Raw genomic sequence first — 27736 nt, 5'->3', positions numbered from 1 at the left:
GTGTGGACAGACAAGAAAAAAACAAAACCAGGAGCTTAGTTCATATTGATAAAAGATATGGAACTTCTAAGCAGGCTGGATAAGAAGTAATCTTTTAAGAACTAATACACTCTGACACTGAACGATGCCAATATGATTTTTGCTGACTTCAAAGTACTTTTTTGTTCTACACAAATACATTTTGTAAAACAAAACTGCTACACAAGACAGTTGCATTAAATAGAGTGCTAGATGTATTACGGTTATGGAATTATGGCATTATGGCTTGGGAATGTGTAATAAATAAACCACTGTAGCATAAGTGAATGCAGCTACAGTGTCTGCCATGGAGTAATGGCTTGTGCAATGACAGAATGCACTAAATGATGCAAAGGAGATGTTATATTGAATGGTGCAAACAAGGTAATTCCTTATCTTTCTTGATTTACCTGTACACTAATTAATCACAAAGTCTATTACTTCATATGTGCCTGCTGTTTAAAAGGGATTGTTCAATCAGCTCCGAAGATTGGGAGCAAAACATTTGTCTTGTAAATCCACAAGCTTTAGACAAACCTAAACAAGTAATTATGGGTTAATGAATACTTGGCAAAGTGCTTTGAAGGGCAAAAGTATTAAGCAATTACTCAATGTTATTTCACATCTATATTTCAGATTGGCATTATTCATAAAACTATTCTTTGGCTTCTCTGTATCTCTGGACGTGTCCTGGTAGGATCAGGAGAGGCTGCCTACCCAGGAGATCTGGGATGTGGCACATTCTGCACAAAGCCCACAGCATTCTAACAGGGATTTAAACCAAGAGGAAAAGCTCTTACAAAGCTGTATCCCAGAGTGTTTTTCACTGCCAAGGCAGAGAAAACTAATTCAACCAACAGAGGGAATAGGGAGACAATATAAACAGGTGTTTCCTTGAAAACTTCAGCATGGTTAGTAATAGTACAGGAAATGGATCTCCAGAGGCCACAAATCATTAGCATCTCTAGTGCATTTGCAAATTCCTACTGTGCAAAGTCAGCCTGTAAAAAAGGGCCATTTCTAATAAGTGCCTTGTCTGGTTTCCTACACCATTTAATTTCAGATGAATTTTATGAGAACTCTGCTACATATTTTACCTCCCATCTGGTTCAGATTTGACAATGAAATATTTGTGTGTCCCACCCTGTTCTTTTTAAAGCTCCAAAACCAGATGTCTCCAGCACAACACGGCTGCAGCAGGTCATACCACATTCTTCAGCAAGCTGTGCCAGGCCTACTACCCCCCACAGACAGTTCCAGGTAAGGTAACATTAGGCTGTTTACTCCCTAAGAGAATAAAGCAAACAAACAAACAAACTCAACACCTCGAGGGCACTGTGTGAAAAGGCTGATTAAAACGTTTTATGGTTTATTCTTCCAGAAGGTTTTATCTTGATGAAGTGGTGTTTCTGAAAGCTGAACAAGTTAAAAGCTGCAGCAGCGGAAGATTCCCCTCCATTGGCTTGATTCAGGCACACATTTTTTGCAACTTTTTGTTGCAAGGTGTTTCAGTGCATAGCATTTCTAGAAGTTCACAAATTCCACAGTTTCACACACTGCACATGAGAAGGACGCTGATGAAAACATCTTCACACAGATTTTGCATTTTCAACAGCAAATATGTTCATTTCTTAGCAGTTCCACAGGGCAGCTCTACGCTACACGTCATCCCACCTCCTGTAACACAAATAATTCATTTGTGTCACTGAAATGTCAAAATGACACCCGTTATCCTTTTCTGAAGATACAAATGTCCTTTTAGCAATATAAAGGGATTTGTAGGGATGCTGAGGGAGCTTGATTTCCAGAAAAATGTTGAAATTTTGATGAGGCTTTAAATTGATCAAATACTTTCTCCATGCACCTAGTCAGTAGCTTGTCATGCAAAACAACACAGAATAAAAGTACTTGCTCACAACGAGTAGCAGTTGCATTTATAAGCAGATATTTCACTTACAGAGCCTGTCAAATCTTAAATGCTGTAGTATCAACTAAAACCTGCTACAATCCTCCTTCAGACACAAGTTAAACATCTCTTGGAATCATCACAAAGCAGGATATTAAAGAAAATACTATTAGCTGTTTGCACAATAATTCCTTCTTTATGTCACACATGAAAGGATGTAAGTGTTACCAAATCTTTCCATGAAGTTTTTCCCAGTCTGGCAAAATGTTTAAATGTAAGTGTAAATTTAGGCATATGAGTAGTCTCCTTGGAAATTTGTGTTACACTGCTTATGATCATATTGCTTGCTTGATGGAGACACCAAATTAGGCCAGTGCAACAATCCTGGGAAAAAAAAGGAGTTAGTTCCTGGAAATAAATGCAAGGTAAAACCACAGAAAAGAGCCAACAGGCATGAGAAGCAGAAGAATCATTCCTGCTGATGAGATGAGAAAGGAGGAACTCCACCAGCTTACCTGTTTATGCCAAGTCAAACACACTTGAGTAAAGTCACACATGCTGCCCTTCTGTATGTGGAATGAATATATTTCATAAAATAATTCTAGAAGGGTAAACAGACTTGTGATTGCACAGTGTAGGAGTAATTTATCAGAAAATTATGTCTGTTATTTTTGTAACAGGATTACTTACTTTCCCCTTTCCACTGCCAAGGCATCTATCTCATCAAAGAAAAGAATTGAAGGAGACACCGCTCTGGCTTTCCTGAAGATCTAGAGAAACAACAACAAAACACCTGGTTTTAAGGGATGGAAGCTGTTTACAGAATGCTATCATCCCCTACATGCCTCAAAAGCTACAGAGCATCACATAACAGACAACAGGCTTATCATGTTTTGGTGGGGTTTTTTTTTAAATAAATCATTTAAAAGCCATGCATGATACTATGCAACGCAGGCCTGGTAGTGACAGCTGCTACTGGATCCCAAATTTGACATGCATCACTAGGCCAATGCTCAAGAAAGCTAAACAACATAAAATATCCCTCCTGCTTTTTCTATTTTCTTTCTCTTTTTGAAACTTACACCAGGAGATTTTTAGAAAGTTTAAAAGTAACCTTATGAGCAGAGAAGAATTTGAATGCCAAGAAAGTTTAACATCTAACATTATCCATAGCCTGCCCTTCCTCACCTCTCTCACTGCTCGTTCAGACTCACCAACGTATTTATTCATCAACTCAGGTCCCTGCAAGGCAGAAAATAAAAAAGTTTAAAAAGCATATTACAATTACATAAAAAAGGACGGAGACAATCTGCCAGTGCTACACTGCTGATGCTCTAAGAAATTTTGATAATTTGTCATTTGCAACTCTTATTGGTGCATTTTTAGACGTACCCTCTACCTGCACCAAGCTTTCCTCCATTTATTTTAGTACTGTACATGCATGTAACAATGCATTAGTCCTCTCATCCTAATCCTTCTTGAGAAATGGAATTACCAAAAAAATATACACTTTGAGGTTCTTAAAAGTTGTTTGGCTCAACAACAGCAACAAGGGGCTGCAAATCAGCCAAAAAGACAAATTACAGTAAAGCATTTACTTGCACTCTCAAACATGCATCCTGTCCAAGCAAGCACCAAAAGAGTGACTCAAACCAATGTTTAACAGGGCTTCTTTGAACTTGACACTTTGCAGGTCCAGAAAGAAGAAGCTGCCATAGCAGCACACCTGAAACTCATCCAGAAGGCACTCCAGCCCCAGGAAGAAAGCTGTTCAGTGTCTCAGCTCATTCACATTCCTTCTTCTCTGCAGGGACTGCCAAGCAGGATTATTAGTGCCAGCTGCTCTGGTGCCTGTTTATACTCACATCCCTGTCCACCAGGAACACACTGGAGACCACAGGGTCAGCGTTCAAGTCTTGAACAAGTACTTACAATTATAACAAGTAAAACAATGGAGAATTCTCAGAGTATTTGCTGTTCTGCTATATCCTGCAGGATAGGCTGCTTAAATAATGCTTCCTAATGGGCCTCACATTCTCCTGGGATTGGTAATGACTCATTGACTTCAGCCTGGTTTGCATCAACATTGACCTGCAGCCTCAACCAACAATCATTATCCAACACCCTGAACGAAAAGAGGCAGAGGCTTCAATCCATTTTCCAGGGAACAGGTGTCCTCATCATTTCACCAGCAGAAACAACATCCTTCACAGTCAGAAAACTGAACCACCCTCCTCTGCTTCACAGCTGTGAGTACCTTCAGGTAACACTCAGCCCAGAACAGAAAGGCAGCTTCAAACAGCAGGTATGTTATAATAAGGGATGTGGCACATACACAGTTATACACTGGCAGTGACAGAGCCTCTGTTAAAGCCCCTCTTTGAATGGGACCATCTGGACTTTGTTCCCAGGTCAGTGGAACACGGATCCATCACTCTGAAAATGGAGCTCACTGGTTTTTTGCAGTCTCCCCTCTCGACACTTATTTTCACTCCTGCAGTAACAGTTCATGCACTGACTTTTACCTTGACACTGGCGCCATTGGAAAATACCTGTGCATATTTAGGGGAAAAAAACATATACCCTGAAAAGCAAAGCACAAGTGATCTGCTAGCAGCAAAGCATCCAGAGTTGTCCATTATCCAGAGGACCAGGTGAGATCCTGGAGTACCACTCAGGTCAAATCCATGGTTTAAGGATTGGAAGAGCAGCACTGCACGCTTTGCCCACAGGAAAAGTAAAAGACACAGTTAGCATTGCTTCCTTTCAGCAACACCCACCCTTAGAGCAACTGCTGTGGCAGCTAAAGTGTCACCTGGAGGCCTCCAACGACTGCAGAATTGGAGTCTGGTGGATACTTGCATGGAAACAGAACTATTCAGACACATAATCATAGAATGTTATACAGAGACAAGGTAAAAACAAGGTGAGAGAGAGAAACGAAGTCTCCTCCTGCTATTGACTGTGGACACTGAGCATGAGGAGTGTGCAGCAGTTAGTGAGGAACAGGCCTGCAGTTCAGGGCCAGCCCAGCTGCTCCAGGACCTCGCCATTCATCATGTCCAGTGCAGATGAGGAATCCCATAGCACAGGCCTAACAAATCCCTAAGGAATGAGAGCACAGTCCTCTCTCACCAGCTCTCTGCTAAACCGAGCTGATACACTGAGAAACCATGGCAGATTCTACCCATAATTATAGATTTCTTTTACTGACTTTTTGTGGATCTTCTCTTTCACACCCTTAAGTAATCTTCATTCACATCAGTATTCTCATGGAAAAACCAACATCACATACATCAGTGCCAGTGTACTCCTCTAGTATGACACAACATCAAACAGCCTGACCTTCTCTTTTCTTTTGTCTGAGCAAAAAAAAAAAATACTTAAAACCAAAACTACTCTATTTGAGCTTTAAGATACAATATAATTTCAGATGCTTGGAGTTTTATTTTTAATTAAGCATTAAAATATGATGAAGGCAACATCAAAGCAATAAATACTGTTTAAAATGTTTCCAAAGAGAATTATTTTGAATGCATGGGTTTGCTGTGAGCTTCGACATGAAGTTTTTCCTCCATTTTTCTCTTCATTAAGCAGCAACTCCAGGTGAAAGACCACTGTGTTAATGACTCTTTGTGGAGAATTTTAATGAAAATTGATTTGAAGGTCTCCTAGTTCGCCACTCATGAACAACACCAGAACTGCATTTGAATGTCATGGTTTTTATTCCAAGTGGCTTGAAACTCTTATTCAGGCATCAGTAAAGGAAAAGACTCCAGGGTAAGATAAAGCACACACAGAAGATGAGGAATTGCTGTACAATTCATCTCATGCAAACACTGAAAACCACAACACAAAATCTAGAAATGCTCAAAGAAGCTGGATGTAGCACCTGAAGTGAGTAAGCTCTGGTCCCACCTGAGCTGAGCCCCTGCCTTACCCTCTCCTCACCCACACAGTCCTTTAGCTCAGACTGATGGCAGCTCCTTTTTGAAAAATGAATCTGCATGAGAAGCAGTCTACAGGCCACCACAAAGTCACCTGCTGGCAGCTGACACAGTTTCTGATTTTCACAAAGCTCACCTTCTCTTTAGAGCAAGGTAGTTTTAGAGACCATTCAAGAAATACCAGGAGGGGGTTTTTATCTTACTTTTTAATGCTTTAAAAATCAAATGACATAAGCTCAACTTAGTCAGCAAGTCAACATTTGCTGAAAGATCATTTCTGGCCCAGAGGGGAGCACAAGGATTCCTTTAAAAGCTGTTTATAGTCGTTGATAGGCTGCCCAAGAGGTGACAGTATCAAGTGGGCCAGTTTAATGATGCACCGCTCTGTTCTCTTCTGCAACAGCTCATCTTCCATATGAATGGACATAAAGGAATAAAAACCTGTTTCTTCTGGTCATTTGCACAGTGACTCCCAAACCAGAAAAAGATTTGGAGCAGAAAATTGGCAGAAGCAGTTGTAGCTTAGCCATGCATATAAGCACACCATTTGTGAGCAGGACTCCAGACTGACAGAATAAAATCTGCCAATTCAAGCCCTCTGAATTCTGCTGAGGTTTGTTTTATTCAGTCTCCAAGTAGATAATTTCCAGGCATGTTCTGTTTAAAGATTATCCCATCCTCGTTTACAAGATATATCCCTTCCTTGTATCATGAAACCTTCTACTTGTTTATGGTCTGGATTGGGTGAATTTCACTTTTTTTGTTAATAAAGAAAGCAAGAAAAAAGTTCCTTACATCTAAAATATTACCAGAATCAATTCTTCAAAGGTTAACTGCACCAAAAGATAAAATCCCTGTATACAGGCTGCAACATGAGATAAGCTTGTTTATACATGGCTATGACAGAAGTTCTCCAAGTGTTTTTAAACTGCAAGAAGAACATGTGCTATCCCTGAAATTTAAGGGTATCAGTCATTTTTCTAAGCAGTGCTTCAAACCACTTGCAGATTTTCACCACCTGAAAACACTGGGGTAGCCACCTGGGTAGGAAATTTAGTCAGTGACTATCTTTAAATAATTTTTTTACCGTTTTGGCAATCAGGTAAGTTATGCCCTTATGCTTGTTGAGCCAGATGGACACAGATCCAGATTTCTGCAGCGTACAGCTCTGCCTAGTCTCTTTAGAAATACTGTGATAGCCTCACATACAAGTTCTGGGCTCTAATACAGACACACTAAGCTATGTTAGCCGTAGAGTACAATTCCTATGTTTTAAAAATCCAATTAAAGAGCTTTTATCACATTCTATAGATTATTACTCTAGATCATTACAAGTTAATGTGCAATTTCTTCTTTGCCATGTTCGAAGTAGAAACATTGGGAACAAGCCCAATTCTCTCAGCCTTATGCTCTACTACTACAACATTAACTCATTTGGAAGAGACTCAGAAATTAGTCTTTTGGCACGGTAATCTCAATGGTAAAATGCTCTCCCATCCGTCCCACAGCCAACCCAGAGCAACACATGACTCAGGGTGGCTGCAGGGAAGCGAGTTAACAAGACAAACAGTGAGACTTCCTTTATTTCACCAGTAAGGTTGTACATGTGTGACTGGGTAATTGGTTACGTGGCATAGAAAAATATTTGCTCAGAAAATACATGCATTATATTTGCTTGTTAAGAATAAAACCTACTCCTTCTCTTCCAGTGCTGCTTAAGAGATTTAATCTGCCTCACTCCCAGCTTCTCAGAACAAGGAAACCCCGGGCTGAGCGCAGTGCACCACTTTAATTGCTTCCTCTCCCTCTGCCCTGCATTCCGGAGGACCTTAAAAACTTGTTGACACCTGTCTGGTGTTTTAAAAGCCTCAATTTCAGCAGGTGCTTGTGGGCTCCAAAGTATCTAAGGGAGTCAACTGGCAAAAACCCATCATCCTCAGTCTTTGCAGTGAAGTTGCCAGGTCAAACTGCGAAGGCAAATACAATATCCAGTTTGCTTCATTGTCATGCCCGAGAAGTCACTTGTTTGCCACTTGCCTTGACCAGCAAACCTCAGTGACAATCTTTTGAGGCTTCTTTACACAAGACAGAAGGCGGTATTTGTACTGCAGAATGAACTGACTGGAAACATTGCATTAAACTCTGTGCACGCACCAGCGCTTTCGGAGAGGGTCCTCTCCAGCACACGGGCACAGCTGACACTCAGATTTACCAGCATTTTCCAAGCTCACAAAGCGCTGCACAGGCACAGCAGTGTCAAGTCACAGGTGGAACTCTACTGTGACAGAGCTGGAGCAGATCTAGAAGCAACCCATCCTGCTCACCTGCTCCACCCACAGACAAATCCCTTTGCACGTCGTTCCTATTCCTCCTCACAAGTTTCCAGCACCTGCTCCTATTCCCTGCCACTGCCACACTCTCTAGGACCAGGTTTGGCACCATTTGGGCAGGATCCATGTGGGATCAAGTATCATACAGCAAAACCACACAAAATTAGCCCACTCTGCTGCAAAATGTATTTGGTTGCTGACACAACACCCCTCCAGCAACACCCCATCCCACCACTGGTAACTTGAAAAGAGGGAGAGAGAAACTAAGTGCTAATAAAAATTAATCTTGCAAAGTAATTGAGAAAGGACAAGGAAACAGAGACAGGGAATTATGCTTAATCATTTTCTGCCTGCACATTCACTTTTGGGAAGATTAGGGTAAGAATGCCTTTTTTTTATATGGGCATATGATGAATGGGCATATGATGAATGGGCATATGATTTATATGGGCATATGACAAATGCCTGATTTTATTTTCAGTTGAGTAAAACATGCAGTTATAGTTTCAGAATTAAAAGACCTCAAAGTACCTCAGTTTGTTTTCCCTTGTAAAAAATGTTAAATTTTTCAGATACAGTTAGTATAACTATCTGCTAATTAACTAACAAGTAACTGGAAATACGTTACTATGGATCTTTTTAGAAATTTTATCAAAACAAAGTTTCTCATAAAATCACAATGCTTTTTCATTTTTCATCTTAAGTGTTTTGCTTATAGCTAGTTACAGGCACTAAGCTTTCTTTTTTCAGGCTTCTGCCCACTGACATCCCCATCGAAAGGCTAAACTGTCTCCCCAAAATTCACTGACAGCTCTTCACAAAGCAAAGCAGTCGACCTTTCCAAGCCTCATTAATCTGTTGGAGTTGCCACAGCCAAGGGCTGAAGGAAAAAGCAGAGGAAACTTCAATTGGAAAATATTTTGACATAATTGACCCAGATGACAAACTAAGCTTAAGCACATGTCAAGCACGGGGAGTGGTACAAAAGCCTCGGCTGGGTGATACAGGAAGTTAAATCAAGCCAAGGTGAAGTCAGAGCCCTGGGAACAGTGTATATTTTTGTAATTACTGCTAATTGAAAAAAGAAAAAGAGATTCCTTCATCCCAAGCTCTTAAGTAACAGCAAATAAAATGTCAGGACTATTTTCTTTCCTCTTTTTTTTTTTAAATCACACCACAGTTGGAGCTCCTAAGCACTGCAAATGATATTTTAGAACAGTATAGTTCACATCATATGTACTATTGCTTTGCTTGGTGTTAACATCCTTAAACACTCCTTACTGTCACAGGTGGGTTTGGTTTTCTTTGTTTGTTTTGTGTGATGGGTTTTTTTTAAAGTATTGCTTCATCCTGTTTAGAACAATTACTGCGTCTCACTTAGCTGAATTCCAAGGGGTTTAACTTTTGGAGGTCTAAATTCTATTTTTCTTTTTAAGATTAAGCTGGTTTTTGTCACTGTGCCTAAGTGAGTTTCTGCCTTAGTTTTGATTTTAAACAGACAAATGTTAAAAAGCACTGAGCAACAAGAGGAAAAATGATGCTTCCCAAACCTTTGCAAGAATATAGAAGTTACATGATTTTTGTTGCTATATATTTTATAAACTCAGGTAATCTGCTTGCTGGACAGAAAACAGAACTCCAAGTCCCCATAGATCAGACCATCAGCTAAGGAATTCAACATAACTGGGTGATGGAGTTGATCTGGGGAGGTACCATGATGGTGTCCCCCAGCCTGACAACATCAGAGCAAACTTCAGTGTTCATTCTGAAACAGGTTAAAAACAAAAAAAGCACAATGGTTTTCTTGTTTGGTAGTAAAGTCAATGACCTAAATACCACAATAATAACAGGGGAAAAAAATTCCACTCAGTTGCTTCCCAGAAAAGCAACAGAAAGTCTGTAAAGTAATACTCATTAGATCCTTAGCACAGCACAATGATACAGGATTTGCTAAAAATAAAATAAAAAAAAAAATCCAAGAGGGCAGTCATAACAAATCTAAATAAACTAAGATGCAAGACAAATGCAGATATAATTATCTATGCCATGCAGCAAGATAAAGGAGTTTCCTCCAAAAATATTCTTATAATATCACCACAAACCATTAGTGGTTTAATAAAAATATATCTTAAAAAAGCAGCCAGTCAAAGCTGACCCTAAGTGCGGGAACTGTCAGAACAGTACAGAGAAATACCTACCACATAAATAGTCAAAAGAGGGAAAACAAGCCACAGAAATAATACAGTGACAAAGGCTTTCATTTCCTTCATGTTCAATTTCAGAAAGTTAGATGACATCTAAAGCAAAAGTGTCAGAGTTGGTTGTATAATATAACAAGCAAGGTGTCACCAGCCTGGTAGAAGCTGAAAATTATATCCCTCATCCTGTTAATATGTATAGCTCTAACATCTATACAGAAATATCCTTTTCCGACTAGTAAAAGATGTACAAAATACATTTCAGAAGAAAATTACAAACTTTGGGGTGAGCACAATAGGACTGTGAAGAAGCACAAAATGCAGAGAAGGCTGACTGAAATAAGCATTCAAACAGATCAAAAACTATTGACAAGACTGGTGATCAATCCTGAAGGACGAAAAAATTCTCCTAATTCCTTCCTTCACACAGTCTTATATTCGCTTGTATCCATGACCACAAAACACTGAAAAATCTCCAAGAAGCTGAGAATAATTCAGTTGCCATTCCTGTAAGAGGTTTGGGAGAGGGGAATAATCCAGATGACCACTAAAACCCTGAAAAGCCTCAATACTGCAAGAGATTTAGAAAAGGGGGTTGACGGGAAGGAGCAGGAAAAGCCATCCCCTGGAAAGTAGTTGACAATCTCCTCCTCAGTAAATTTAGCAGATACATTGTATTAGAGACAAAGAAAGTCGAGAGAAGGAATAAAAATAAACAATTCCCCTTAGGAATTATATGCAAGATTGCTTTGTAAAACAAACCATCCAACAAACTGCTTTTCTCTTGGAAAAGCAAAAGGTCACCAATCTTGGTGAAAATACAGCTATAAAAAGTTTTTGGCCAAGTATCAAAGAGCATGTTTACAAAAGGGCCACATTCATTGTAACATCAACCATTCAAACCTCACAATAGATTTCAGGAGAGAACAGGATGCAACGTCAAACATCTGCTATCACATTATTTTCTGCAGCTCCTCTGCCCAGAAATGACATCCAGGCTCTGCCCATCTCCCAGCCCGTACAAGAGGCCGGTCAGACGGAGCTGTGACAGCTCCCCCCGTGCCCAAAACAGATGGAAAGGTCACATTTTAACAGTTCACACATAACTCAGCTGAAACATCTCATTTAACAGAGTCAGCTGTCCAAACTTCACAGGCACTGCACACACACATCTGGAAAACAGTGCAAAGCCTTCCTGGAACCCAGCTGGGGCAGGGGTGATACCTGTGGCACCGAGGCAGGACAGAAAACTTAGACCAGGAAAGTACATCCAGCACTTCTGGAGAGCTGGACTTTCTGTGCCCATGGATCTGAAGTGCAGTGTACAGACACAATAGGTCCATCTTTCAGAAATTCACTGGGCCAAGCAAGCACTGCATGTACCAGAATTGACTTCCTCTCAGGTTTCAGACACAGGGAGACACAGCACCCAGCAGCAAGCTCCCACGGCCAAAGCTAAGCCTCCTGTCTGCAGTCCCTTCCTGAGAAGGACCCAGGAACCTGTGCTCCCTGGACTATCCCAGAAGAATACACATATCCTGCAAGCTGTACAGCAGACACCTTTCATCAAAATTACTTATTTGAGGCAGGAGAGACTGGAAGGAAAATGCAAGTCTGAAAAAGTGAATTATCAAGAAACACACTCTCATTTCAAAAAACCTGATGTCAGTTCCAGGGACAGATATTTGAGACACATGTAAAGAATAGGAAAATTAATAGGGCTATGAGCAAGAAAAGTCCTCTCTTAAAAAACAAAACAAAATCAAAACCCCACATATTCATCTACTGTGGATTTACTGCAGGAACACGTGCAGCAGAAATTAATCCATGGTTGTTGAGCTTGAAGAAGTGCTATAGACCATGTTTAACACATTTAGTACATGATGGATGTTGCCTTTTTCCCCTCCAAGAAACAAATGTGAAGTTAGAGCAAGTGGGCTAAGTTCCCTTCCTGGAGTCAACATATCCAAGGCTGGACATGATCCAGAGATGTGCTTCTTGAAACATCTGTACCTCAAATATTTGACCAGTTCCAGCTCAAGGGACTTAAACCAACAGGGAATAAAAGGCAGTTTCCTCAAGCCAGCCCCTTCTGCTGCAGCTTGTCAATGACAAGGGGGTTGCACCCTCAGAACTCCACCACGGAAAAACTGTACACAAGCATTTCCTATCAGGGCACCTTTGATACCTCCTGGTCAGCAGGAGCCACCTTTAGACAATTAACTGCACCACCAAAAATGTCTGATGGAGCTATGACTGAGGGATACAGGAGAGCAACAGCACTCATTTTTAACTTGGGGTTTTTGAGTGCTACCTTTTTTCCCCCACCCTCTCAGGCACCAGTGCTTTGGGCGAGACAAAGAGCAATGTTTTCTTTTAAGCAGCGCAGGAGGAAAAGGTTACCTTGTTTACCAGTGACTCTAGAGTACAAAGAACTACTTTGTCTTTATGGAAGAGGCAGTAAAGGCAGTGTTTCTAAAGGGCCGAGGTTTCCAAGGCTGCTCTTGTTGAAGTGACCGTGACCCAGAGGCCTGTCTGCAATCCCAGGAAACCCGGGCAGTGAAGGGCTGTTGGCTTCAGGGTCAGAGCGACTGCCCCTGATCCCAGAGAGGACAGGATCCAGAGCTACAGCTACAGCGTGCCTGAAAGGAGGAGGAAGCTGTGCAGAAACACTAACACAGAAGGCTTTGTGAGCAAAGAGATGGTCAACAGAGAAGAGGACGTGATCTTACTGCTGAGAAGGAGATACTTTCAAAATACTTAAACAAATGTTTTTTCTTGCACTTCATTAACATTCTGACACAGCTGCAGGACTACCCCATGTGGAATCACTCTGCTATCCTTTTTTTTCTTCCTATGCATTGAAGCTCAGTATTATTATTAAATAGCTTCCATTCATGTGTTTTCCATACAACCCACAGTGATCAATTACACTGATTCACAGGCAACGAAATCCAAAATTTTTCTATACCTAAGGTGTTTCTTAAAGCTGAGAGAATATCCCATTTATCCAGGAGCACTCCAGATATAACTGATTTTGCAAACTTTCTAAAAAATGATGAAGTAGAACTATTTCCCCTGAAAAAAAGGCAAATAGGACAGGAAAAATCTGAAATGAAACATAAAGAATAAGATAAAGAAAGTGACCTTCCTGAGGAAAGAAAAGGAATGTAAGAGATGGCATGATAATATTTCCATGCAAGCAATTATTACAGTAAGAGCAGCTACCTACTACCCAGAGTTGTGTTTCATTTATATTACTTTAAGAATTTCACTGTTGCCTTTTAAAAATACTTTAAATAATGCCAGTATTTAAGACATCACTCCACAGCTTACCCACCCATCCAATGTACAATTTCTGTGCTAATATTTTTTTAAAAGCATTCAAGAAAGCACTACTTCTTTTCATAAGAAAACTCAAACCTTTCTTGATATTTACAAGGTGTTTGCTGTAGCATCATATATAAGGATCAGAAACAGCAAGAGCCACTGGATTCTAGCACTGGAAATTGGTAAACCATGAGTTGTTATGCAGGAGGGGAGAAAATGTAAGTCTAAAAATGGCCTACCTTAACTGCCAAGAAGTTGAGACCACTTTCATGGGCCAAAGCTTTTGCTATCATGGTTTTTGAGCATCCAGGAGGTCCGTAAAGGAGCACACCTTTGGGAGGCTGGATCCCCATGCGGATGAAGGACTCGGGATGTTTGAGAGGCCACTCAACTGCCTGCTTCAATTTCAGCTTCACGTCTTCTAGTCCTCCTATGTCTGACCAAGAGACCTGCAAAACAGACCATCTGGCTCAATTCAGACCACTTTGCTCAATCTGGACAACGGAGAAAAACTACTAAAAAAGTTCACAACCAAAAAGTGCTCCACAGAACGTGTACTGGTTTTTTCACAAAGTTGTTTTTAATTAGTAACTTCTTCAAAAAGCCTTTTATAAGAAAGAAGCAATTATTAATAAAGTCATACATAGTAAAAGTCACACTTGCTTTATGCTGGAGGATACCCATGAAATATACTCTATCTACTTCAAAAGTCAACAGCAAAACCAGCAGTCACAACTCAGTTCTCTCATTTTTAATGTGATGCTGAATTTGTAACAGGACTGACTGTTAAAAGTTTGGGGGGGTTCTCCACCTGCCAACACTATCACTTCAATATAGGACTTGGGCACTTGGAGATGTGACTAGAAGCTTGAGATCAAACCAGCCTCCAAACACACAAGCATCTATGGCAAAGCAAAGCCACGTACAAAAGGCAACACTCAAACCCAACTACAGCTAAAAAACAAGTGCAGTTCAATGTGCTCTGCTGAAGACACAAGACAGGCTTGTCAGGAATACATCAGGGCAGAACTAATATGTCCTACCCAAAACAGCAGACAGATCTAAAACCTGTTACACCTCTCCCCCCATCGCTGTCAACAAGCACGAGACTTTTCCCTGCATCCCCCAGCCTGTTCTTTGTCCTGTCACCATCCATTCCCGTCCACTTCAAATATTAAACATGTCAAGACGCACCTAAATCAAGTGATCTTCTGTCTTAAAATGCTCTTCCAAAACTTGGCTAGACATAAATCATCCTTCAGCTCTGGAAAGCCAGTTCATTTGAAAGGCAAGCAGAGTGTTACCGAGAGGCAAAGTATTGCCTTTCTCCTGAGCTGAAGACTGGTTTCACCCCTGGCCTGTCCTTATTTTCTCCTGATACCAGTACATGGAGTGGAAACCAGAAGCAGACAGTCCCTGAAAGAGGCAGTTCAGTCTGCTATTGAAGTGGAAGAAAAAGAGTATTTGGATGTGGTGGGAGCACTTTTGTTTAAGACCAATCGTACTTCCAACCACACAGAACTTCTCCTGGATTGTCAGACTTGGATGTGGAACAAAATTACAAAGGCAGCAGAGAGCAAACAGCAAAGATGAAGACGTGAGTCGACCCCTGAGAATTATTTTAACTTTAAAGGCTAACTGGAAGGTGAGGAGTTGCCCATCTGCTGCCTAAACATCACCTCTCACACCAGGAATATGTTACAGGAACACTAGAAAAAAAAGAAATCTCTTTCTTAGTGACCAACAGCTTCTGGTTCTTAAGTAATTAATTTATAAGCCTGGGAAAGTATCAAATATGTAGAGTTGATCACCACTGCAAACCAAGAAGGATCTGAGAGCAGAGGGGTCTGCCAAAGGCAAAAGAAATTCTTATCACCTGACTTTGAGCTGAGTATCTTGGGCTACCAACACAGTTGAGACAGAGAGACAGAAATCCACATACAGACTTTTAACTACAGTGAAGCAAACAGACAAGTTCTTAAAAAGTGAAACAATGTGCCAGACACCTCACTTGTACCTTTCCACTGTTCCACCCATGCAAACCCTTTTCACTCAAATTTCAAGGCTGAGTAACATAATTAAACTCAGGACAGTTAAACTCAATCTTCCCATGTTACATAAGTTTGTGTTTCTGAGTCAGATATGAAAGAGTGTGGTTTAAGTTTCATCTAGAAAAGATGTATTACCTACCCCTACAACCCTTAATTCTATCCAGCAGCTCTGTAAACTGCACACAACTAAATCCTGGCACTCTTAAACAACTTTTTCTTAGGGAAGATGACCGACAACATAAGCTTGTTCTCCTTTTTCAGTACCAATCCTTACACATACCTGGTAAACCATGGACTAGTCACTCTTATCATCATGTCTTTCCATCTAGACAAAGATTCTGACAAACATGAATAAAAATGCACACAAGTCTTCTGTGCAGTAGACTGAATATAACATTATTCAAGTGATTTTTCAGCCCCACTATATGTCATTTAACACCACCACAAGTGGCAGAATTGTACAGAAAAGGTGAAGTACAGCCACCTCACATGAAGTTTGTTTCCAGTAAGCTGGAGACTTATTCTGATTTTGCTTACATTGAAAACTGGGAAAGGGAAAAAGAGGAAACAACTGGGTCAGGGCATACAAACATGGCTATTAAAGTGCGAGATCTCCTATGAAAAAAACCCACAACTAACCAGTCAGAAATTCACTTATTTAGAATTTCTATAATACAAGGTATGGAATTGAAGCAGCAATGGTATTAATAAACCACTACTTTCAGATTTTGGTCAAGTTGTAAATAAAACAGATTTTTATTTCCTCATTTCAAAAGGAGAGAGATAAGTGTGGGTGGGGACAGTCCACCAGCAATAGCTATGCTGCTTTCACCTGCACAGGAACTCAAAGGGAAAGTCTTGCAACACCAGCAATGAAGTGTGATATTCTGTCACCATGGAAATGATTTTAAAGATTAGCCTTGGGGCTGAGCTTACACATACAAAGCCAGTGCTCTGCTGCAGTGTGTAAGACACAGAGATCTCATTAGTGCCATAATCTCCCCAGGTCAACAGAGCTCAGAATACGACCCAGAGCGGCAACTCCCCAGAGGTTATTAAGCACCAGCAACGAAGAAATAAAGCAGACGTGCAAAGGATGTCTCATCCAGAACCTTTTGGCTGCAAAGACACAAATCTGAGTGTTGAATTACAGCAAAGGGAGTGAAAGAGGCAAGCAAAACTCACAGCTAACAAAATTTCAGGAAGACCCATAGGAGAGGGAGGAACAGTAACTACAGTGCAACTCTCCAAAGAGCTGCAGTATTAACTTCCTGATTTATAACGTGCATCCCCTCTCTCCTAAATCCCTGCTGCAGAAAAAGCAGCCTTCTAAAAAGGCTGTAACACATAGCAAAGTTCAAGAAAGGTTCTGTAAAAATGGAAAACAAGATGTGGAATCAGGCAGCAAGTATTCTGCATTTGCCTTGGTCACAGCCAACACACATGGCAATCCGGGCACATGAGGAAGGACTTGTGGCTTTATTTAGAAGTTACTTTGAACTCTTGTCATTCAATTATCAGGTTAAAAGTCACAAAAATTTCAGTTTAATTCAGCATGTGCATCAATGGTTTTACCTGTAACTAACTACACAGGCCAAAATTCCCATCCACACCAAGGGGGTTGCCAAGTGAATCCTATATCTGCAATAAATAGCTGAAAAGCTATTTATTTATTTATTCATATTTTATTTATTTATTCTCTTTGGGAAAAAAAAATCTCATAGCTGATAATTTATTTAGTGTTTAAAGTTATTTTTAGAAAGGATTTTTTTTAGATGGTAGTGGTCACAGAATCATAGAATGGCTTGAGTTGGAATAGACCCTAAAGATCATCTAGTTCCAAACTCTCCTCCTTTGGTAGGTGATAAGGGAGGACACAAAATCTGTTGCATCCAGTACTTAAGATTCCACTTTAAACTCACCCCAGGCACCAAGCAGATGGCCTCAAATTTACACTGCATCTTCACAAAACACTCAGGCCCTGTCAGCACAAAAGGAGTCTGCACTGTGCTGTTATCTTCCCTTCAACAAAGGAATGAATTTCAGTAGTATTGAAGTAACTCAGGAGGTGTTTAACAAATAAAATCAAGTGACAATCAAGGAAGCCCCTGGCAGGATGGTTTAGTGGACAACAGGAGCCTGAGCAGTAGGTTGACCTGGACTGAGAACAGATTTCCTGCAGTACCTCAAGACCTTACTTCTACCTGTCTGTATTGTGCTGTTTAGCAGCATTCCACATGGCTCCTGGTATGCCTAAGAGGCACAGCACAGGGATAACAACGTGAGCCCAAGAGCCAGTAGCACAATAAGCAACGAAAGAATTAGTAACTCTGGTTCTCAGCAGAGCCACTCAGCCCTTGTGGATATCGATGCCATGACACCACTTCCAGGAAAAGCTGCCTGGGGCCAGCCCAGGCAATTCCACCCAGCACTTCCCTGCACAGTGCAGACTCTTAACAAGCCAAGTGTGACATCCCAGCTGGCCGTGTGCAGCATCCAGTGTGTAGATTTTATTTCCCATTCCTATAGTTTGGGAGTAAGGGTCTACAGTTGTGCAATCTAATTCCCAAGTGACTCATCTTCATGTAATGAGATATAAATGGTTTCTTCTAGGGCTTGGGGAGCTGCTGAGAAACACCAGCACAGCCACTCACAGAGTCAGGATTAAACACATGTTCTTTTGCTCAATCTTCTTAACCCAGATCAGAGTTGTCTTAAACCAGATCAGCTCCCCAGCCCAATTTATGCTGAGTCTGCTACTGAACTACTCTAACATGTAATTGAGAGGGCAGTGAGTAGGAAAAAGATGAACCTGACACCACCAAAAGAACTGTTCATATAAGCACAGCTCGTGACAGGCTTGGCAGTGATAACCTGTGTACAGTGCTGAATTCTGCTTTCGGTTAAAAACATAATGAAACTGAAGACACTTAGGTCACATTTACATGAAAATCACGGCAATCAAACTCTCCACAGCTTTGTTTCAACTCACTTTGGTTACAAATGCTAACAGTTGGTTTCTGCTTTAGTTTGTGTTTGCTTCATAAAAGGCTTCAGCTTTCATGGCTGCTCAGGACCAGCTTTGAGCAGACATCTGAAGATTTTTACCCCATTAACCCACTCAGTATATAAAACTACAGACCAGGAGATATGGTCCTGCACTACAAATTCTTCCTAAAGCATTTAGGAACTTAAGCTTCTGCAAATGGTTCTTCAAAATCATAAATAAATAAACAAATATGGAAACAAAAAGACTGTGTACAGCATTTACTGGTAACTCGAGGCTTCCACCTCACAAAATTCCTCTCTTAACGTGGCTCTGGCAATGCTGTCGGAGTATTGCACAAAACAACTTACTTTTGGCACATCAATTGCCACCTCCCTCATGGCACTGGGCCTGACATCATTCATCCCCTGCAGGAAGTCATTGAAAGCAATCATCACTGACCCAGCCACCTCGGTGTCTAACAGGTTAGGGCTCTTCCCCAGCGTTCTCCGCAAGGCGTGCAAACCTATTAAAACAAAAAAAAAACCCATGGAAATATAAAGACTTCCTCTTGGTTCTCACAAACAAAGTGTACCACACACAAACACAGAGCAGCACTGGAAAGGAAATGATGTCCAAAGGAATGTCTCAGTACCAGGTCTGAACTGCATCAGAGAACGTGCGAGACACTTCTGATGGGAGAGCATGAAAAAGGGGATTTAACAACCACAGACAGAATATAAACTAAATCTGTTCCAAAAGCAAGGATGAAACAGCCTTGTTCCCGTGTTCCCAGAGGGAAAAACTCTAAATATCCATACATTGGTCTGAACACATTCATAAACCACAAAGGAAGAGGGACAATGAATATTAAAGGCAACATTAAGTCAGTATAAGTAAGACATCTGCAACCTTGTCCATTTCTCTATTATCAGGACTGTATTTTCCAAGCTGCTCTTAAAAGCAAACTGATGAGGTTTCTTTAACCTTCACTGGAACCCTATATTGCCACCTGGTAAGATGCCAGACACCTATCTTTTTCTTGACATGCAACAAATATTCCCTGCAACACCCAACAACTCTTAATTCCCTTCCGTGATTATACTTTTCAAGTCAGGCATAGCTTTTACCTTCTCCTTTGTTTGGCCAAATCACTCACACACAGTACCTATAAATCTTCATACCAATTCCTAGTTTCCCCTATAAATCAATCCACCAAAGGCCACACAAGTCCCACCCACTCACACATCAGTACATCAATACTCCTTGGGCAGAACCAGGCTGTACCATTTGCAGCTCCCAGGCATTCCCTGGAGAGCAACTACAGCCCCTGTTGTGTAAGATGCCCGGAAGCATCATGGTTTTCCCACTGTATAATTATCCCTTTTGAGGTCTAAAATAATTCAGAGTTCTATTGCTTCTGTTTCCAATCCTGTTCTGTGAACTGAAGCTGTCAAATGTCTTATTTTGTATATTATAAGTTGATGAGCATAATTTTATATGCAGGTACACACACATCAGATATTACATATCTGTTGCCATGTGTTCCCAAACAAATGAGGCAGTTCATACCCCACCAGTTCACCTTGCATGACCATAAAAAGACAAACATTTGTTAAGTCTCTTCTATATTTAACCAAACAAAACATCAATTAGTGCTACATGAAAGGACAATAAAAGGGATTAAGCCGTTTCTGAAAATAGACTTGGTTTTAACTTTCAGCAGATTGTTGTCTTTTTTTTTTTCCCCCTACAGAGGCACTGGTAGAAGCAGACATGCAACGTTTCTGACAATGACAGGAATTCTGCATTTCCTACAATATATACAACGTGTGAAGAGATATAATATGTCCCCTGTGAAGCAGTACAGCTGGTGTCTCTCCATAAACTGCCAATTACAGCAGAGTCTGAGCACCTGCATCCAATACCCAGGCTCTTAATACAATAACACAAAGAAAAAAAGTTTGTAATTCAGGTTTCCCCTTGCACAGAACATCCAAAACTAATAAGATACATAAATAAAAACATTCCATGAGGCCAAGGAGAAAAATGAAAATCTGGTCTCCAGAGGACAAGTATAAAATATAACTGACTCATTTTAACAACCCAGACAATTTTCAGGGTATTCCTCGCCCCCTTCTTCCTTCCTCTCAGGAGTTCATTTTAAGCAAACAAAAAACTTAAGTGAGACAACACAGATTCACCCCTCAGATTTAAAAATTACATCCAGGCAAATAAACTCAACATCTTACTCCAGTGTCATTGCAGTCAACACTTTGCAGGGTGGGAGCAGGCATTTGGGTTCAGTCCCACATTTTCTTTTTGGTGAAGTCAATTCACATGGCACTCTCACTTTAAAAAAATGCAAGAATAACTAACACAGCATGAAATTAAGGCATAGAGAAAGCAAGTAACTGATAAAGATCTCTGCTCATTTCTATACCTATCAGCTCCACCAAGTACCACTTCAGCCCAGTGCTCATTTGATGCATTTTTATTGTGTCATGGTTATCTTTTTTGGTTATCTGGCACGAGTAGGTCTTAAAACCAAACAAGTTTATTTTAAAAACTGAGAGAGCATAGCAGATAAAAAAGCCCAAGGAGAATACCTCTCTTGAGGTTTGTTACTGCCAGTGCTATGAGTACTGAGTGAAATTTCAGTCCTCAGCAGTGGGTTTGAAAGGCAACAGCCTTGATCCAGAACAGGAATAAAGAGGTCACAGCTTTCCAAACAAAGCCGGAATTCATTTCAGCATGTGCACGCACACGCCACTGCACAGGTCAGCATTTAATTGAAACAATGTTTTACATTAAAACAATAATAAAAAACAGATTGAAAAAGAAAGCATGATTCTTCCTGTTTCCTCCTGTTATCATAATCATTCTTTCCTGCACTTCAGATTGACCTCTAACCAGAGGGGAGGGGGGGAGTCTCAGTAACAGGAGAAGGATACAGCCAGTGGTTTGCCGGAGGCAGAAAAACACATCCTTGTCTGGAGAGGCTGAGAGATGTATTTAACGTAAGGAACTGCAGGGTAGGATGCAAACCACGCTTCTGGTGAAGCAAGGCAGAGGCAAAGAAGGGGGAACACTACAGCAAACACAAGTTTATCTCTACAGAAGTCACAGTGAAGATTCGAAGAGTCACACCTCAGAAAACATCAAGCAGCTCAGATCAGCTCCTGGGTATCTTCCACGTGGGAATGTTTTGGGTTGAGTACATGTCATTGCTGTTAACTGACTGAGCACAACAGTCGTTTCAGCTCTGCTTGTTCCTTTCCAGATGCTACTCTGTTTTTAAGAATTAATGAATATCAATAACTTTTAGCAGTGACTGAGGAGGCTCAGAAGTGGGCGAGTGGGTTTTCACTTTTATTCCAGTCCTGCCTGAGGAGAGGAAGGATTCAGATGTACTTAGCCTGCTGTAAGGTCAGTGGGACTGTTCACACAGGCATGGGATACCCATTTCTAATCAAGGGATACATCACCAGCCCCAAGGACTGCCCTATGCAGAGCAGAAACTGAACTTGGAAGGCAGCCACCGATCCTCAGTGGAGCAGTATGGAAAATCCCAGTTAAAAAAAAAAAAAAAAAAGAGAGAAAAGAAAAGAAAAGAAAGCAGCATAATAAGGCATGCATGATTACAAACAATGGAAAACAAACAGCTTGTTCCAGCCCAGCAACTATGTGCTCTACCTCTCCAACTCATCCTGTCTGTCTAGAACAGAGGAAACTAAGTGGACAGAAGGGAAAAAACCAGCAGAACGCCCTGTCCTGGTACAGATGATCCTTCTTTGGTACCAGGCTACTCATGAGGTCAACAGCATTGTTTGTCTGTAAGATCTTCTTGCTCATAGCTTGGCTAAGTTTTGTCACATTAGATCATAATCACAAATATCTGAGCCTAAAAATAGACTCTACGACACTGCTATATTTGTCAGAGTCTGCGTATAACTACACACCACTGTAAATAATAGAAAGCATCCACTCAGGAATGACCAACATATATACTTTAGGTTTCCAAAACAGAATATACACAACACTTGAAGAAATAAACTGAACCAAACCAAACTGTTAATCATGCTCATTTACTGCCCGTCAGCTGTTTCTTCCACAAACCCCTCCTGCCTGGACTCACTCTACCAGAATTTCTAAGCAGCTTCAAAGAATTGTAATCTTCTTGCAAGATGGTTTACAAAAGGAAATGTTTCTTCTTTCCCTGATAATCTGGCATTTCCCTCCCAAATTCTTACAGCCAAACCCAGAAGACACATAGCATTTCTGCATGTGACAGCTGTCAGATCCAACTCTCCTGCATTCTAAAAACTGATTCTCTCCTGCGTGGCTGGCAGTGGAATGCTCAACAGAGGAGCATGGATGGGTAAGATCTCAGCTTCCAAATGGCACTACATGGGGCATCTTCCTCTACTGCCAGGTTTTTACGTACTATACTTCAAAATTTAACAGGTTTATGCACAGAAAAATTTTCATATTACTTAGAAACAGTTTATAAATATATTTTTAAACTTTTTTTTAAATTTAACATGTCCATAAAATTCACACCTACTTAAAAAACAAATTAGGAAGCAGAAAGCCTTGCTTTTTGCTCTCAAAACCGTATTCTGCAATCTGTCTTTAGCTGCCAGAGCTCTATGGGAAAATCCCTGAAGAACTTTTCGTACTGTTTGCACAGGAAAGATAATGCCCTTAAATCCCTTGTAACCATAACACTGCAAATTCACCGGGCTAACCTGAGCACTAACCTACTGTAGGGATTATGTACAGGATTTATAGTCCTTCCTGAAGAGCCCTGGCATTTGCTGGAACATGTCTATGGAGCTGCCTGAAAGCTGCTGAGAGGTAGGACAGGGGAGAGGAAGGAAGGAAGGAGGAACTGTATTTTCCAAACTTCTTTCGTACAGGAAACAGTTTATTCGCAGATCAGGTACACACACGTCATTTATCCTAATCCAGTGACAACAGAGGGAAATAAGGAATACCAGACTGCCTGTTCCTCATACATAAACATACCTAAGCTAAGGGGAGTCACACGTGTGTTAGAACAACCAACAGGCTACCAGAATAGCAAGGGCAGAAAGACAAGAAGCAACAGTCAGTGGCTAAAGGCTGGTCTCATTGTAATTAGGAACGTTGGCAAGTCAGGATATAACTAAAAATTAAAGTCAGGAGACCTATGAAAACTTTGCCTGAAAATATTTAAGCTGTCCCCCAACAGTAACTAATCATTCTACTTACACGTGCCTACTGCTGAGTTTGCTCCCACAGAACTAACACAGATATACAACTCTAGCTACATTTCAGAGTATCTTTCCTGATGTTTTATCAGTTAATCAGAGGAACTAAGGCTGCTTTCAGATACTGAGTTTGCCATCACGTATTCCAGAAAAATATTTTACCTGGAGCCTGAGAGTCAGAAAACACTTAATTTTTCTCCTATAGTACCATTTCTACACAAATAGTTTGTCTGAAGTATAGTTGATGACTGAGACAGTACCTGCCCCAAATTTTTTTCTGTTCTTAAGCAAAATGACAAAGTGCTAAATTTTCAGAATGACGTTTCACAGCCAGGGCTGCGCCAACACTCACTACTCTGGTGTCCTGCACTCCCCCACCCTTCAAACCAAACATCTTGTTTTGGGGTTGACCCTCCAAGCCATTCAAACCCAGAAGTTTCTAGATGCATTGCCACACATGAATAATATAGTTTCCTCCCTGCCACTCAAGCTGCAGAAGCAAGAACATGGTGACTATTTGCCAAGAAGGTTAATTTAAAATATTAGTGACAGTTTTTGATCAACTCTCCTGAAAATATTCCTTATTTCCTGCCTATATAAATATCAGCAGACAGAATGGGATGTGCTCTAAACAGATATTTAAGTACCCAACCCATAACTCTGTGTATGAAGTCAGCAACCCCATCATCCAATTAACTGCAAGCCAGTCTTGGATAAACACACACTTAAAATTAGTTATGATGAAAACCAAAAGTTCACATGCCCTGACTGCAGTAAAGTGCAACGTCCCTTGTGCAAAACCAAAAATCAAGTACCATTACAAAACAAACAAAAACAACAAAAAAAGCCAAATATTTTATATAAGAAAAAGTAGCTACAAAACCCAACATCATGTGCACCAGCATTTCTTCCAAGAGGCAGCACCCAGATGTAGCCACTTCTACACAAAAGCCATCACATCATTCTGAGCATCTGCTGTCCTTTTTGCAGAAGTATGTCCATTTCATAAAGACACTTTTTTTGGTATTGACCATCTGACTATATGTGTTATTAATATTCCCAAAACTCCCACATTTCTCACGTGACCTTTTCATGAAAAGGCAAGTGGCCTTTCCCACCTCATTTTGAGTGCCCCACGGGAACCATGTCAGTGAGGGAATGCAATAGCAGATTGCTTACAGCAGCACAGCTTCAATCTTTATCGGTGCTACAAATAAATAAATAACACAGACATGGTATTTTCAGTCACTTTCCATAAGGAAATAAAATAATTACAGCGTGTCAGGCAGTGTTTTCCCTTTCAAATCTGTAACTGAAATCGCTTAATTTCAAAACAAACCACCCAGCAAAACAAACAATCCCATTGCCTCGGTCATCCACTGCTTTTGTCAAAATCTACACTCTGAAGCATGTCAGCCCACATTCCTACATTTAGGATCACGATCCAAGGAAAATATCTACATTTGTGGTATGCCCCCAGCAGAACCCGGGTCCAAACCGTGTTGGGAAAGGTTCAGACTGAATTTTTACAGCTTAAAGAAAGGAGAGAGATTCTTGATGCCCTAACACTGGGCTGTTTCATCCAGGCTGTGACTGAGCTGAACTGAAGAGCCTGATTTGAGACACGAGGCTGAGAAGCCACATCTTGAAGGCAGCGTTTGTGTAACTGAAAGCCCCGTCAGAGGCTGCTCCTCGGGGTGCACAGAGACCCACTGTTAATCACAGCAGCCCACACGGCTCATGTTTCCTGCAGGTGGCCAGGCTATCAAATCTGCAGAAGCTTGGGGGAAAAAAAAAAAACAACAACACGTACATCTAACAAAGAGACATTCCTGGTTTTCAGGGGAATTTACTTCCCCATCCATTACAGGGAAAAAACAAAAAAACCTAAGAGACAGTCCTTCAGTTGACCGACTTTTTTTAATTCTTATTCTTAATGCAAGTGGGTTGTAGAAACTTTTTTTTTAAGCTGTAAAAGATACAGCAGGAAGTTCCTCAGCTCCAAAAAAAGCCAACTACAGTATCCTCATATATAAATTACAACTTTACAGATCTAATATCTACATAAAAATCAATATACAGAGCTGTGGATTAAACAGCATAAAGACTCTCCATCCTAGCTGTATGATTCATCAGAACACAGGAATAATTAAAGGGGCAAATGAATAATATGGACAATGAGCTCTGCAAACAATAGGACTCAGAATTATGAACATAAGACAACAGACCACATCATGTGCCTGTGCAAGTGGCTTCACAGACTGAGCAGGGTAATCCTGATTCACACCGGTCAGAGATGCAACTCGATTCCTTGTTTCTTTAAGATTTTTTGTAACAGCCAGCTCAAACCAGTAAGACATTCTAATCCTAAACCTAAGCAGGGTGACACCTTTAACTGTATCACATTCATGCAACTTAAAAAAACCTTCGACACACCACAAAGCAATGAGTGCTTCTTTCACAGAAGTCTGTGGTTGCAATGCAGCATCCTCACTGGAAGCAAATCCCTGTTATTCCAAGAGAGAGCAGTATTTAAACAAAGCTATTTGTTCTTCCTCTCCTCATGATGCTATCTTATCACAGTCCAAGTGTTTTATATCAGCACACTGAAATTATGTGTAATGAACAAGGATGTTCAAGATAAATCCTAAGAGTTACAAAGCAAATACTTCCTTTCTCTGTAAACAATATGACTGAACCCACTTCTTGAAGAAATCAAGCTATATTTATATTCACCCTCTTGAAATGCTACAGGCAGCCATAGAAGGATAAGTTTATAATAAATTGCTATATTTGGAAACCTTTGTTGCTAAGCATCTTCTAACATTCAGTACAGTTTATACCATTCATGTCCCTGCTACATAATTAACATTTCATATGTTTTTTGTTTTGTTTCGATTTTTAAAGTGCAGTGCTTATCTTTGCTGATAAATTAAAAACATTATATTTTTTAGGGAATTAATAAAAGACCACATGGTAAAGTAAATAAAGGAGAAGCAACAGGATCTCAAGGGCATCAAGCACAACAATTAAGGCTGAGATAGATGCGCAGAGTTGATGTCTGTCACCTTGTTGTCAACTCTTAGAACAAATACTGCAAGTTTCATAGCCAGTGTTTTTCCTATAAAGTCACAAAGTTTTGTGGTTTCATTTTGTGGTTTCATTTTGTGAGAGGCTAGAACTGTATCTTTAGTAGAGGAAAAGAAGGTACTGGAAAAAAAAAATCCACTAATATTTTATATACTCAGCAGATCAAGTAAAAACACTCTTAACTGATTACTATAAGCATCTCTATATAAAGGTGTCATGGGTTTTGGTCATAACATCCTGTCTGGAGAAGTCCAGAGCACACTGCACAGACTCTCCAGGTTTCCTGGCCACCTTTCCTCCCTGCCCATTCCAGCACACACCCCACCATAATTCTGTACACGACACATACATGGGGGCCGAGGAGCTTTGAGGGCAACCTGAACATTACAGCCTCCACAAACTTCCTAAAAACTTCCATGAGTGTGCACAGAGTTGCTGAACAGAACAGAAAACTTGCCTGTCTGACCCCAGAAGTACCACTAAGCAAATCTTGCACTGGAGAACAAACAACGTCTGCCAAGAAAACAGTTGGAATATTTAATTCTACGACTGCTATTTACTTTTCATTAACATATGATCTTCAGAATTATACAGAAGACAAACTTCAAAGCTTTTATAATGGAGC

At 40.6% G+C, this 27736-nt stretch overlaps 1 protein-coding gene across 1 annotated transcript in view; it reads right to left on the bottom strand.

Moving 5' to 3' along the window:
* The window catches only part of SPATA5 (spermatogenesis associated 5), a 165610-nt gene that overhangs the window by 124397 nt on the left and 13477 nt on the right, over positions 1-27736 (bottom strand). Inside the window, exons 10-13 of the mRNA XM_027658913.1 lie at positions 19138-19292; positions 13969-14178; positions 3113-3166; positions 2615-2694 (exon numbers count right to left, since the gene is read on the bottom strand). Coding sequence (XP_027514714.1) covers positions 2615-2694; positions 3113-3166; positions 13969-14178; positions 19138-19292 — 499 coding nt within the window. The remainder of the gene's footprint in view (positions 1-2614; positions 2695-3112; positions 3167-13968; positions 14179-19137; positions 19293-27736) is intronic.

Source organism: Corapipo altera, unplaced genomic scaffold (assembly GCF_003945725.1).
Source record: "Corapipo altera isolate COAL_440 unplaced genomic scaffold, ASM394572v1 255, whole genome shotgun sequence".
Lineage (NCBI taxonomy): Eukaryota > Metazoa > Chordata > Aves > Passeriformes > Pipridae > Corapipo > Corapipo altera.
The sequence above is the reverse complement of the archived record's forward strand: the minus strand, read 5'-3'. Positions and strand labels throughout refer to the sequence as shown.